Below are 15,586 nucleotides of genomic sequence, written 5' to 3'. Positions count from 1 at the left end.
CTTAACCCCCATCTTGTGGATAGGGGACAAGTAAGTTTAAATCAGAAAACCCCTTTCGGGGAAAATTAACCTCCTATTTCACGATTGGTTGGGGTCAGCGGTAGGACCTCACCCATCAGCTAGTTATCATTTATCTCTGTGGATATGAATTAACCCTTTAAGGTGGGCATACCAACTGATTTTGGACATAGCTGAGCTGTAGTGAGTGCACAGTGAAAAACTGCACTCATGTTATTGCGATTTGCTTCATGTAACGTGTTTCATGTATGCCTACTCTCCCTCTCCGTCACATGACCTAGCACTGGAGATGATGAGTGTAACTAGGGCTTATTTGTTTGAGTAGGGCTTATATTTAAAGCCTTCTCCAAAAACCACGCAAAATGAAGATAGGGCTCATTTCTGGAGAAATCCCACCTTAATAAATAATTTCATTTATAATTCATGTTTTAAGTTTTTCTATGAGTAAGATATGTCCAAATTTTTGGCTGTTCCTGTATATATATAGAAGGGTCATCGAAGCGTAATTGGTGAGTTTCAACTTCTTCAAGTTCGTAAGGCTGCAGTCACACTAATATGGAGGTCACAGAACGGCTGTGAAGGCACCACTAAGACTTTCTGTTACTGATTATACATCTATCGTCTATCCTAATGATATACCACCGACTGATACTACTAGAAAACTTTTCTAACAAAGTTTGACAGTATTTAAAACAGCAGCACATGGCAGTTACTGGTCCATAGCCATTAACATCAAGCGTTCACAGGCAGAATGGAAAGCAAAACATGAACAAAGAATAAAATAAAATATATGTGAAGTATAAAAGAAAAGAACAATCGGGGAGCCGGGAACACTGAATGCGTGAAAACATTAAAAAATGCCACTTGGACATAGATAAAGTGTGACAATGCCGCTGACAGCACAAGAAAGGCCTGTCAATTCAAAATAAGATAAATGAACCAAACGCGGCTCCCTGAAAGTCAAGTGAAAGGCGGAAATCTCAGCGGATGAGGCGGACATAAAGAAATGCACAGGAGATACAAAAATCCATAAACAGGAGACTTTATTAACCCATTTAGTGTAACAGGAAAAGACCTGTCATGCCGTGCCTTCTAGTTTGTGACAGCAGAGCGGCCATTAAAAAGACGAATAGAAAGCTGAAGCCTCCATATATGTCCTGGAAATGAAGATTAGACTGTCGCTTTGTGGCACTATAAAACTATTTTCCAATGTCAGATCTCTAGGTCTTTGGAAAACAACATATTATAGTACCAGTCATATTAAGGAAGGGGCTCCTGGTGTACTTTCCATCTAAAAGAAATCCATCTAAAAGATACTATAGTCAAGAATCGCACTGTTGCCAAATGCCTTATACATATACTATGTGTTATACTATCAGAACTGATGTCATATCTAAGGATGTGTTTTTAGGCTTTTAAAGGGAACCTGTCACATTGACAATGCAGTCTGACCTGAGGGCATTATATTATAGAATAGGAGGAACTGTGCAGGTTGAGGTATAGTTTTGGGTAAAAACTTCCTCAGCACTTATATATGTAGATCATTGCCCATTCCCTATTTGATGACAGTCAGTTATATCTGTATGCAATGCGGGTTAGTCAGAATTAGAAAAAAACACAGCTATTTGTGCACAAAAACAGCGCCACCCCTGTCCTCAGGTTCTGTATGGTATTACAATTCAGCTCCATTCACTTCAATAGAACTGAGCTACAAAACCAACACCCAAACTAAGGTCAGGAGAGGTGGTGTTTCTTGTAGAAAATGGCCATGTGTTTATAAGCCTGGATAACCTCTTTCATCATAGTCTATGGTTAGGAAACCCCTTTAAGGCATGTTTCACACTTTCTTTATCTGCTGCCAATTTAAAGGAGAAGTCCAGCAAAAAAATGTATAAAAGTATTGTATTGCCCCCAAAAAGTTATACAAATCACCAATATACATTTATTACGGGAAATGCTTATAAAGTGTTTTTTTCCCTGCACTTACTACTGCATCAAGGCTTCACTTCCTGGATAAAATGGTGATGTCACGACCCGACTCCCAGAGCTGTGCGGGCTGAGGCTGCTGGGGAGGATGATGGCAGAGGGATGCCCAGTGTCCCTCCAGTGCCCTGTGTCCCTCAGTGTCCCCCTGCCATCATCCTCTCCAGCAGCCACAGCCCGCACAGCTCTGGGAGTTGGGTCGTGACATTACCATTTTATCCAGGTAGTGAAGCCAACACATGATTGCAGAAAAGAGGTTCATTCCAGCCGCACATCTGGTGGAGATCGTCGCTTGTTTACAGACGGGTCATCTAATAGAGCCATTGGGCTAGGGCTAGATGGCAACACTGGTTTCTGAAATAGCATCTAAGTCACGAGACTAAAATATTTGCGCAAAAAAACCCCTTCACGCTTTACTTGATTCTATTGCAAAGCTATTGAGAGGAGTGTTAACAAGTAAGTAAACAGAAGATGGTGCTTCTGTGCTTAATGGGAAGCGATCTTTACATACACATGTATATAGCTGTACCTCCATGCCAATACAGCATATAGCTGGCCCGGGCAAACAGATGAACTACTATATATCTTAGGACTGTGAGCAAGAAGCTTTATTAGCATGGAGGTACAGCTATATACACGTATACGTGGTGATTGGTTCCCTTTAAATTAACATCTCCTCCCTCCCCAAACCAAAAGAGAACAGAAACTAAGGTGGCCATTACAACAGAAGACCACTTAAATGCACCAAGCTGAGAGGACTTATTTTGGAAACAGCACAAGAGTTATATGTAAAATTGTCTTTTAACCCCTTGCGTTTTCGTTTTTTTCCTCCTGTATATAAGGCCATAGCAATTGCATTTTTACACCTATGGACCCACATAAGCCCTTATTTTTTGCATCACCAATTGTACTTTGCAAGGACACGCTGAATTTTTGCATAAAATATGCTGCAAAACCAGAAAAAAATTATATGCGCGGGGAAATTGAAAAAAACAAACAACTGACATGTTATATATGTTCCTCAAGTTGGTACGATTAAAACGATATGCAAATTGTATAACTTTTATATTAATTGATGGCTCGTAAAAAAATTAAAACCTTTTACAGAAAATAAACGTTCCTTAAAATCGCTCTATTCCCATGCTTATAGCGCTTTTATCCTTTGGTCTATGGGGCTGTGTGATGTGCCATTTTTTGCGCCACGATCTGTACTTTCTATCGGTACCTTGACTGCGCATATTCGACTTTGTGATGGATTTGATGCGACAAAAAATGAGCAATTTTGCACTTTAGAATTTTTTTGCGCTTACGTCATTTACCGTGAGGGATCATGAATTAAATAAATTAATATTTCGGGAGATTACGCACACAGCGATACTAAACATGTTTGTTTATTATTATTTTTTTATTTATAAAATGGGAAAGGGGGGTGATTTGGACTTTCATTAGGGGAGGGGGTATTTATTAATAAAAACACTTTATTCTTTTTTTACATACAGTAATTAGAAGCCCCCTGGGGGACTTCTAAATACACAGCACTGATCTCCCATTGAGATCCATCAGATCGGTGCTCTATTATAATGGTCTGCAGCAGACCATCTACATAGATTGCAGAGCCAGGATCAGGATCACTCCGACGCTGAGCCCCAGCCGGCTCATTTTAACGGATCTCCCCTACGCGATCGCATCGCGGGGGGAGATCCCCCACTAGACACCAGGGAGAGGGGCCACATACACTATTCAAATGCAGCTGTCAGCTTTGACAGCTGCGTTTGAATAGTTAATTAGCCGGCCGCGGCTAATACCCGCGGTCCGTGGCTGCACATAGCAACCGGGGACCGCGGGCTGCAGAGAGGGCTGCAGAGAAGCCTCTCTGCTTCCCCTTAACGGCCGCATGACGGGTATACCCGTCATGCGTCGTTAAGGGGTTAAAGTGGTACACCAGAGAAAAAAACATTTTTTTCAACACAACTGGTGGCAAAAAGTTATACAGATTTGTAAATTACTTCTATTTAAAAAAAAACAACTCAAGTATTCTAGTACTTATCAGCTGCAGAAAGTGGGTGTATTCTTTGCAGTCTAACACATTGCTCTCTGCTGCCACATGTGTTTGTAAGGAACTGTACAGAGCTGGAGTGACTGGAGCTATTGAGAACGACTTAGCTTTACTAGAAAAGTGCTAAAAAAATGGAAACTGCAATTCAATGTTTCCAAATGTTAAGTAATACCCTTGGTAAACAGGAATCCTCTATCCGGGTGTCATATCGGCAATTCAGTATTAGCAAAGAATTCAAAAGAAAATGCTTTAGGGGCAGTGATTTCTGACAGCCTTAGGGTGCGTTTACACATACAGGATCCACAGCAGATCTGCAGCAGATCCGCAGCAGATTTGATGGTGCAGATTTGATGCTGTGTTCAGTTATTTAGATGAAATCTGCTGCAGATCTGGTACGTGTAAGCGTACCCTTAGGGTAAATTCACACGGGCGGATCCACCGGGAGTCTCACGCACGAAATTCGCAGCTAATCCGCAATACATGTATTATTTTTATTATTATTAATACGTGTATTGCGAATTAGCTGCGGATTTCGTGCGTGAGACTCCCGGTGGATCCGCTTGTGTGAATTTACCCTTAATGGGAAACTATTCGCAGATTAGATAATTTTAACCTGCTGATAAGCCCCTTTTTGTATGGTGCCCTGAGGATGAAGGTATGTTTCTTTTTATTATTTTTTTTATTAAGTCTCTTTATTAAACATATAGCATATAACAAAACACTTTAAAATTTCCATCAGGGTTTTCCTCACAATTATTATCATTTTCCCCAAAATCTTAACACCTAGGGTAGAAGATAAGGCTTCAGCTCTATTGAACACCCAACATGAACCATACCCTGTCCCATTCCTCTATTTTCCACACTTACCCACTGCAAGAGGGCAGACCTGACTAAGCATAGCTTAACGCCCTCAATGATTTTAACTAATATAGATATAGATCCCACTCTCTCCTTCCCTCGCCCTCTATCCTCTCTTAACACCTCGGAACGCCAACTCACTCCCCCTACCCCCACTACTTCATTCCAAACTGTCCCATAACCCCCTCCCCCTCCTATTTTTACCCTCTCCAAAGACAAGGCATCCTGTCCGAGGCAGTTAGGAAAGCAGGCACAAGCAGGTCCCATCTTACTCGTAACAACTTGCAGACAAAACCCCTTTCATATTTACATTAACCCCTTTTTATATTTCATAGACCCGATGGGGCTCCCTCCCCTACTTGGCTCCCCCTTCTCAGGAGGACACCCTCAGGGATATTGCCCCTCCAGGTCTTATGACCACTACAGGAGACACTAAGACCGCCCCTAGGCAAGCAATAACCATAAATAAAGGTCACTCGTCCCCATATGGCAGCCCCTGGCCATCCCATTCTCTCATTACAGTATGTAGGGGTTTTTTTTCCCTTTTAAAAACAATTCTTAAACCCCTCTATGGGGTTTGCATTAGTTGTCAGCCACTCTTTATTCAACTCATTCACAACCTTGACCTGCTGTTCCTACTCCCCACCCCTGCTCCCAACATATCCCTGTCCCTCTTAAACCTTCTTTCTGTGGAGGGGGAAGACGTCCCAACCCATTTACTTACTCCAACATCTCAACCTACCCTAATACCGGCTTTACCAGGTCTAACCTACATTTACATACATGTGTTCGGGGAGCCAGGCAACCAACCCTTTCGCCTTTCTCTTTCCAACTATATTCAATATACCCTTTTCCCTATTCATCCCCACCTTACCCTCATACCCCAAAGCTTATACCCTAATTTTGTCCCCTTTTTATATGAGCTATTTCAGTGTAGTTTGTAGTTATATCCTTAGGCTAATTGATTAGCTTAAAAATATAGCTACAAACTACAATGAAAGGGTACTGAGAATGAATAAGAGGACATATACAGCAGATGTGGTAGGTAAATATACAATAATTAGATTTAAACCCGGGATAAACATACAGTATATCTATCCTAAGATAATAAGAAAACACTAAAAGGGCAGACTAGACAGACCAGGTGTTTTTTTTTTCTGCAAACAGTCTTATACGTTTTTATGGGAATTTGCTACACCTCTGGACAGGTCCTGTTATAGACAGAGATGGCAGCAGAGAACACTGTGTCAGACTGGAAAGTCTACACCACTTCCTGCAGGACATACAGGGCATACATACAGCTGATAAGTGCTGGAAAGATTTAGTTTTCTTTTTTTTTTAATTAACATATCTGAAAAACTTTCTGCCACCAGTTGATCTGAAAACATTTTTTTTCAGGGTACTCCTTTAAAGAACTAGATGCCCAAGTTGAGCTGGGTTCACATTGTGTATTTATAAATGATATGTTTTATACTGTTGAAAGCAGATGTGTTGAACAGATGCTATATATACAGTGTGAACAAATCCTTAGTTAAGGCTGGGTTCACACTACGTTTTTGCAATCCATTTTTTTGCATGTGTGTGCATCCGTTTTTCCATTAAATTCCATTATAAAAAAAAAGGATCAAAATGGATGCCTTTCTTTTTACCTCTTGAGGACCAGACCCAAAATGACCCAGTGGACCATGCAAATTTTTATTTTTGCGTTTTCGTTTTATCCTTCTCCCCTTCTAAGAGCTCTAGCACTTTCAGTTTTCTATCTACAAGGCCATGTAAGGGGATGTTTTTTACAGGAATAGTTGTACTTTGTAATGGCGTCTTTCATTTTACCATAACATGTATGATGGAACCCCAAAATATTATTTATGAAAATATAAATTGGTGTAATCATAAAAAAAGAATGCAATATGGTAACGTTTGGGGGGTTCCTGTGTCTACGTAATGCACTATATGGTAACAGTGACATGATACTATTATTCTATAGGTCAGTCCGAACACAACCACATGCAGGTTTACACAGACTTTTTAATGGTATAAATTTTTTTAATGAAATCCTTTTTTTTGCAATTAATTCCCTTTCGTGACACTTATAAAGGTTTTATTTTTTCACCTATGGTGCTGTATGGGGTGTAATTTTTTCCACCATGATCTCTAGTTTTTATTTATACCATATCTGTGAAGATCAGATGTTTTGATCACTTTTTATATATATATATATATATATATATATATAATATAACAAAAAAAATTGGTAATCCTGGCACTTTTTACCCTCTTTTCGTGTACGCTGTTCGCCGTTAGTGATGGCGATTGTTATATTTTAATAGATCGGACAATTACGCACGCTACGTTATAATATATGTTTATTTTTATATGTTTTATTTTTATAATGGGATGGGGGGGTGATTTAAAATTTTATTGGGTGAGGGGCTTTGGGGTGTTTGTAAAGACATTTTTTTTTAACACATTTGAAGTTCCTTTGGGGGACTTTTACATACATTTGTTTGATTATGCACACTGATCAATGCTATGCCTTGGCATAGCATTGATCAGTTTGATAGGCCTTATGCTCATTGAACCTGCCTGTGGCAGACTCAGTGACCAGAAAGCCGATCGGACCGCACAGAGGCAGGTGAGAGGCCTCCAGTCACACTGTGGGGGTCCCTATTGGTGACAGGGGACTCCCTCTGTCACTTACACTTAAGGGGTTAATGACACGCTGCAGCCTGTCATTAACGGTAAAGGCCGGGCTGCTCATTGCAGCTGGCCCCCACCTGCTATGAATCGCGATCCTGGGGACAGACTTCCAGGGAGTACCGGTGCGTCCTAGGTCGTCTAGGGGTTAAAGGACACAAAAATGAGGTTGCCTACGTTTTTGTGTTCGTTAAGAAAAACTGATTGTTTTTTTTATTTTTTTATAATGGTATTCAATGGAAAAACGGATCAAAATGGATGAACACACGCATCCGTTTTTTCCATCCGTTTTCTTCCTTTTTTTTGCAAAAATGGATTGCAAAAAGGTAGTGTGAACCCAGCCTTACTGCAGCCAATTCTTTTGTTACTCAGCATCACCTACCAAGAGGACAGTGTAAAAGCCGGTCTGGGTCTCCCACTGCTTCAGCTGCTCCTCTGCCGGCTTCAGAACTGATGAATCCTGGCTGCTCGCCTGTGTCAGCACCTGAAGCACAACGCTGCTGGCACTGTTCAGATCCATCAGGAACCTGCACCAGAAGACGCAAATATATCAGCAGACATCCCAGCTCTAGCAGTACAGAACAATTATTACTAAGTGATATCTATAAAATCCCAGCCATCCTAGCTTCACCTCCTGCCGTTAGACAATCTCTTCATTACAGATCGGAGAGAGAGAGATGTTATTCTGGATGAAGTCAGTGAAATCTTCTTGCAGGTGCAGGAAGCCCTGGTGTGCAGACAGTCATGGTTTATAGTCTCACTTGTTAATGCAAAAAGAAGTATAAAACTGTACAAAATAACTACGTCTAGGAAAATAATAGAAGGTGAAACGTTCTATATTGTGAACTGCAAAGGGCTTGTCTGGTCTGACCTCCTCCACTGTTATCTATTACAAAGCATAGAAAGCAGCACCACCACCCCATGAGAATCAGCTCATCCACCGCCCCAGGGACTGGCTGAGCAGGCAATCGATCTATGTTGTTGCAGCTGGAGGAGCCGGGTGGATGACGTACCCGGATTTCAGCCGAAAATGACAGCCAGGGGCCATCAGTGAGACCTGGGAGCAGCGCAATAGAGGCACGGGGACGGACAGGTAGGTATACTTTGTTAATTATGTTCCCGCACTCCCCTGCCTTCCTGTCATTTTTTAGTTTCATGGGACTTCTCTTTTAAACAATTTTTTCATTCTGTATCTTTGTTATATCTAGTTTGATTCTTTATATATTGGTGGGATTGATGCAGATTCTCATCTTCCTGACTGGATACTATATGTAGCGCTGACAATTGGCCCGCATGAAAGGCGCAGTGATTGGCTAACAAATGGCCAACCACCAGATATGAGCGAACCTCAAGCATGGATGGCATTTGAGTATCGGTGGCTGAAGAAGCTGGTTGCTCCCCTAAGGGGTCCTGGAATATATGGATACAGCCTATGGCCTACAGCTGTATCCTAGTTTTCCAGGCAACCTTAGGGCTGCATCCAACTTCTTCAGCCACCGGTACTCAAATGCCGAGCCATATCGCTTCAAAGAGTTTCCCACTGCCGTCATGATATTAAGACATCATGCCGGACGGGGAACAAATCCATTACATACCTTCCCTGAACATAAGGTCCTATCTAACAGTGTCAGCAGCTTGGAACGTGGATTGCAGCTGACAATTTCAGACCAAAAACATAATAGGAGGCTGCAGGGACATCACACCAAGCAGTCAGACACAGCTTTTGCACAGTATTTTGGGGGCTAAAAAAACATCACAAAAAGCTACCATCAGTTTTTCCTGCTTTTTGGATTTTTTTCTGGCAGTTTTTCCGGTGTGTTCTCATTTTAGTGTAAATTACTATAGCTGTTTTTATCACTGGCAATTTTTTTTTCAGTACAAGTCATGTGATTTTATCACGTGATTACAGGTTTTCTATTGAAGATCTGGGGGAAAATATGCATATAGACATGACTTTTTTTCTGGTGATTTTACCACCTTATAGAAGTCTATGGAGGGGGGGAGGAAGGCCATTAGGATTAAAAAAACAAAAAACATAACTGCAAACGCTTTTAAAAATGCCATAGGAAAGAACGTCATTTTATGTTCCGAGCTGAACGAGCCCACCTCCACTTATGAGATTAACTTATCTTGGGGGTAACAGCCCGCTCAGCCAGTCATTAACTTATGGCCCTATTTCACGGGTCGTTTAGAGGAGCAAACAAGCGCTCTCAGCACTCGTTTGCGCCTCGTTCCCCGCTCGCTGCCGCCGCTATTCAACGCAGCTGCAGCGAGTGGGTGAGTGCGGGAGGGGCGGCGGGGAGCTGTGGGGGGGCTGCCGGGGTGATCGCTGATCGTCCGGGCAGCCCATAGGATACAGCAGCGTCTGCTGCCGATGCTCCTATTCAACGGAGCGACGGCAGCAGATCGTTGCTGTATCAGTCACTTGTTTTTCAACATGTTGAAAAACAAGCGACTGCAACGATCAGCCGACATGAACAATGTCGGCTGATCGTTGCACTCTATTCCACGGGACGATTATCGTCCGTAGCGGTCGATATCGGCTGAATACGGACGATTATCGTTCCGTGGAATAGGGCCTTTAGACGGGACATTGCTGTGGCTGAGCCGGCTGTCACCCCCAGACGAGTCCGACTCACAAGTGGAGGCAGGATTATGCAGCCGGGACCCAAAGATGAAGTACAAGGACACAGGGGAGGCAAAGAAAGGTTAGAATAGTCTGTTTTCTGTTTCTTACCAAGGGCAGCAACATATTGAAAATTTTATTTGGGCAGAATACCCCATTAAGGAAAGCTAGCAGCGGGTTAGAAGACCATGCTGCTGATATGGTCCCGTAGAGCAGAAAACACTGGGTAGTTTTCTTACCTCAGCGCCATTTTGCTGAAATCCTGCATTTTATTAATGTATGAATAAGGCAGTTTGGTGTGCCGTGCACTAGGGCAGTACTACCTGCTGCTTCTTCATGAATATTGAAGAGGTGCTCTGCAGTCAGGTCACTTATCTCTACAGAGCGCTAGATAAATATTCATAAGGAGGGATGGGCAAGCAGCCGGGGGGATCAGTGCTGTAGCCCCACCCAAAGTGCACCAAACCGCCTAACTAACATAATAACAGCACTGAGGATGAAGGTAACCAAACTACCTTCTTCCTCTCCGTCTCCTGGCTTATGAAAATTTAAAGGGGTAGTGCGGCGATAAAAAATTATTCACAGAATAACACACATTACAAAGTTACACATTACAACTTTGTAATGTATGTTATGTCTGTGAATCGCCCCCTTCCCACCCGTGTACCTGGAAGTGTTGGTGCATTATACATCGCTGCCGCCGCCCCCCTCCGCCGCGTCATAACTGTGCTCAGCCGCGATTGGCTGAGCACAGTTATGCTCAGCCAATCGCGGCTGAGCAGCTGATGACGCGGCGGAGGGGGGACGGCAGCAGCGACTCGGCCGTCCGTCCGAAGATGACGTTTGGCACAAGATGGCGGACGGCCTTGACACGGATCAGGTAATGTATAATGCACCACACACTTCCTGGTACACGGGCAGGGGTGGTGGGACACGGGGAAGGGGGCGATTCACAGACATAACCAGGAACAAAGCCAGGAACAGACTATAAACAGGGAACTGGTCATGAAGGAAAGACTGAGATTTCTCCACCTTTCAAATCCATTCCTGGCTTTTGCTTTAAAAATCTGTCAGATAAATCTCTCTGTGTAAAGGCAACCTTAGGGTATGTCCACAATACGGAATCCTGTCAGATAGCCCACAGTGGATTCTGCAGCTTGCCCCCCCTTGCGGCCACGCACATCTCCGCAGGTCCCATAGGCCTTATTCTCTGCCAAACCATAGAATGAAGCCTATGGGGCCAGCAGAAATGTGCGCAGCCACAAGCGGGGGCGAGCTGTGGAATCTGCAGCAGGTGATCCAACAGGATTCCGTAGTGTGGACATACCCAAAGAATGGAGATCTGTTCTCCAGCTGCTATCAATAAGGCAGACTCAATTAGTTTTTTTTGTTATTAGGCTAGGTGCACACAGAACACAGCTGTTCAAGTTTAAAGTAGACTTTTTCCCACTGACTTACAGTATGTATGGATATATATATATTTATTTTTATTTATATATTTTTTGCTGTATACAATAGTGTACTCAACTGCACTGGATGTAGATGGAATGGAAACAGTAACACAGTGTGAGCCTCACTACAGTATACCTAAAAGGCCGCTTACCATACCTCACTGCTCCGGCAGCCACACCATGGGGGATCCTGTATCCTACGGATCTATTCTAATAGTTTAAGGTTCAACAATAGCATTCCCCAAGAATTTGGGATACACAATATTATCAAATATATCAGGGAACAGAGGCGAAACTATAAGCCAACTAGCCGCAATGCAAAATCTATCACAGATCCCTCGACTATATTGCTTCATTTATAGCACTGGTCTCCTCATATGGGAAGGAGTGACTTTATGAGCCCCCCAGGCATCCTGTGCACCCCCTATAGCTGCACCCCTGCCAAAGGATAATAACATCTACTTATCACAGGCCACACTGTGTATGACATAGCACCAGCCATATGATTCTGCCCTGTGCGTGTAAATATGATCATACAACTGTGTGTATAGTAAATGCAGCCATCTGTGTAGTATATAGTGTGATGTGTGCAGAAGTGGCTCAGTGCAGTTGTATGAATGCATTGACATGTCCATATAGACATGTATATACTAGTACTGACCCTGACTCCTCTTTGGATGTCTCCATTGTGATCATGGCTCTCTGTAGGGGCAGGGCCTATTGACTTTTCCCACCTTCCCCTGCTATCCTCAAGCCTCAAACAATTACAGCTTGCTCCTGAGCATGCTCACTAGATCCAGGGTCACAGAGGAGGCGTAATAACCAGCACTGCGGCTAGTGGGCAGCAGGACGACTCGGTAAGTAACCCCACTTTCTTATATCACCAAGACCCCGAGGTCAGATTCAACCATTTATAGCAAACTGTGCCCAATATAGTGGTGTGGGATATTTATACAAATACAAATATACATATGTTTGACCTGGATATGTTTGATTTTTCCATAGACACCAGACATCATTTGTCAGAGGTCTTTTTATTAAATGAAAGAAGCAACCTAATTGGTTGCTATGGGCAACTGTTCCAAACACCCCCGAGAGACAAGGATACTGTAACATAATGGACGTAATGAACCTGTCATTGTTATTGGATACTGTGATGGGCAATGACACACTGAAACTGGCACTCACTGATATAGGGACACAATAACTGGCACTGTTGTGGGGGCACTGAGTACTGAATCTGGCAATGTTATATGGGGCACTGAGTACTGAATCTGGCAATGTTATGGGGGCACTGAGTACTGAATCTGGCAATGTTATGGGGGCACTGAGTACTGAATCTACCACTGTTATGGGGGCACTGAGTACTGAATCTACCACTGTTATGGGGGCACTGAGTACTGAATCTGGCAATGTTATGGGGGCACTGAGTACTGAATCTGGCAATGTTATGGGGGCACTGAGTACTGAATCTGGCAATGTTATGGGGGCACTGAGTACTGAATCTACCACTGTTATGGGGGCACTGAGTACTGAATCTACCACTGTTATGGGGGCACTGAGTACTGAATCTGACAATGTTATGGGGGCACTGAGCACTGAATCTGGCAATGTTATGGGGGCACTGAGTACTGAATCTGGCAATGTTATGGGGGCACTGAGTACTGAATCTGGCAATGTTATGGGGGCACTGAGTACTGAATCTACCACTGTTATGGGGGCACTGAGTACTGAATCTACCACTGTTATGGGGGCACTGAGTACTGAATCTGACAATGTTATGGGGGCACTGAGCACTGAATCTGGCAATGTTATGGGGGCACTGAGTACTGAATCTGGCAATGTTATGGGGGCACTGAGTACTGAATCTGGCAATGTTATGGGGGCACTGAGTACTGAATCTACCACTGTTATGGGGGAACTGAGTACTGAATCTGGCAATGTTATAGTGGCTCCTGCGAACAGGAGGAAATAAGCCTGGTATTGTTATGGGGCGCTATGTCTGAAGTGTTATGTAGGTAATATGCCTGGTACTGTTAGATAGGTAATAAGTCTTGTACTGTTAAGGCCCTATTACACCAAAAGATGTCTGACAGATTATTTTACAGATTTTTCCAGCCAAATTTAGGAATGGATTTAAAAAGAGGAGAAATCTCAGTCTTATCTTTACGACCTGTTCTCTGTTTATAGTTCGTTCCTGACTTTGGCTGAAAAAAATCATTACCTCCATGAGTCTGTTACTGTTATGGAGGTAAAGTGTCTGGAGTGTTATGGAGGTAATGAGCCTGGTATTGTTATTGGAGCGCTATGTCTGGAGTGTTATGGAGGTAATGAGCCTGGTACTGTTATGGGGGCGCTATGTCTGGAGTGTTATGGAGGTAATGAGCCTGGTATTGTTATGGGTGCACTATGTCTGGAGTGTTATGGAGGTAATGAGCCTGGTATTGTTATGGGGGCGCTATGTCTGGAGTGTTATGGAGGTAATGAGCCTGGTACTGTTATGGGGGCGCTATGTCTGTAGTGTTATGGAGGTAATGAGCCTGGTACTGTTATGGGGGCGCTATGTCTGGAGTGTTATGGAGATAACGAGCCTGGTATTGTTATGGGGGCGCTATGTCTGGAGTGTTATGGAGGTAATGAGCCTGTTATTGTTATGGGGGCGCTATGTCTGGAGTGTTATGGAGATAACGAGCCTGGTATTGTTATGGGGGCGCTATGTCTGGAGTGTTATGGAGGTAATGAGCCTGTTATTGTTATGGGGGCGCTATGTCTGGATTGTTATGGAGGTAATGAGCCTGTTATTGTTATGGAGGCGCTATGTCTGGAGTGTTATGGAGGTAATGAGCCTGGTACTGTTATGGAGGTAATGAGCCTGGTATTGTTATGGGGGCGCTATGTCTGGAGTGTTATGGAGGTAATGAGCCTGTTATTGTTATGGGGGCGCTATGTCTGGAGTGTTATGGAGGTAATGAGCCTGGTACTGTTATGGGGGTGCTATGTCTGGAGTGTTATGGAGGTAATGAGCCTGGTACTGTTTTGGGGGCCCTATGTCTGGATTGTTATGGAGGTAATGAGCCTGTTATTGTTATGGGGGCGCTATGTCTGGAGTGTTATGGAGGTAATGAGCCTGGTACTGTTATGGGGGTGCTATGTCTGGAGTGTTATGGAGGTAATGAGCCTGTTATTGTTATGGGGGCGCTATGTCTGGAGTGTTATGGAGGTAATGAGCCTGGTACTGTTATGGGGGTGCTATGTCTGGAGTGTTATGGAGGTAATGAGCCTGGTACTGTTTTGGGGGCCCTATGTCTGGATTGTTATGGAGGTAATGAGCCTGTTATTGTTATGGGGGCGCTATGTCTGGAGTGTTATGGAGGTTATGAGCCTGGTACTGTTATGGGGGCGCTATGTCTGTAGTGTTATGGAGGTTATGAGCCTGGTACTGTTATGGGGGTCACTATATGGAGTAATCAACCAGTCACTGTACAGGGATGTTGTGCCACCTACAGAACTTGTTGGTTCTTCTCCATCATCCCTGTTTTGGGCCACAATGTGGAATCCTGTGCTCTATAGCAGGCCATGATGGCAGTATAGGGGTATACTGCCATCAGTGCCCTGCTATGCCAGGGGTGGTATAGAGCTGCCGCACAGCTGGTACCAGCTCTCCGGGCCACACACCCAGAGGCTGCGGGCAGCAGAGCGCCGCTGTCCATCGCACGGATGAGGGCGGTACTACAGCAGACTCTCCCGGGACATGCTGCCGGGATAAGCACTATACAACACTCAACAGCCGCTTACTGATCACAGGTTGCACTCACCTCACTGTTCCCAGCGTGCGCCAGTTTAGCAACGCGAGAACAGTGAGTATCGCGAGAGTGAGGTCCTCCCTCACAGCTGATGGCT

The 15,586-nt window shown here is 43.7% G+C and overlaps 1 protein-coding gene across 1 annotated transcript in view; it reads right to left on the bottom strand.

The window, feature by feature from the left end:
- Nucleotides 1-15,526, bottom strand: part of IPO11 (importin 11) — a 359,108-nt gene extending 343,582 nt beyond the window's left edge. The window contains exons 1-2 of the mRNA XM_069962715.1: nt 15,502-15,526; nt 7,992-8,136 (exon numbers count right to left, since the gene is read on the bottom strand). Coding sequence (XP_069818816.1) covers nt 7,992-8,129 — 138 coding nt within the window. The 5' untranslated portion in view covers nt 8,130-8,136; nt 15,502-15,526. The remainder of the gene's footprint in view (nt 1-7,991; nt 8,137-15,501) is intronic.
- Between the last annotated feature and the right edge of the window lie 60 nt (nt 15,527-15,586).

This window comes from Dendropsophus ebraccatus, chromosome 3 (genome assembly GCF_027789765.1).
Source record: "Dendropsophus ebraccatus isolate aDenEbr1 chromosome 3, aDenEbr1.pat, whole genome shotgun sequence".
Lineage (NCBI taxonomy): Eukaryota > Metazoa > Chordata > Amphibia > Anura > Hylidae > Dendropsophus > Dendropsophus ebraccatus.
This window is presented reverse-complemented; position numbering and strand designations above follow the sequence as displayed.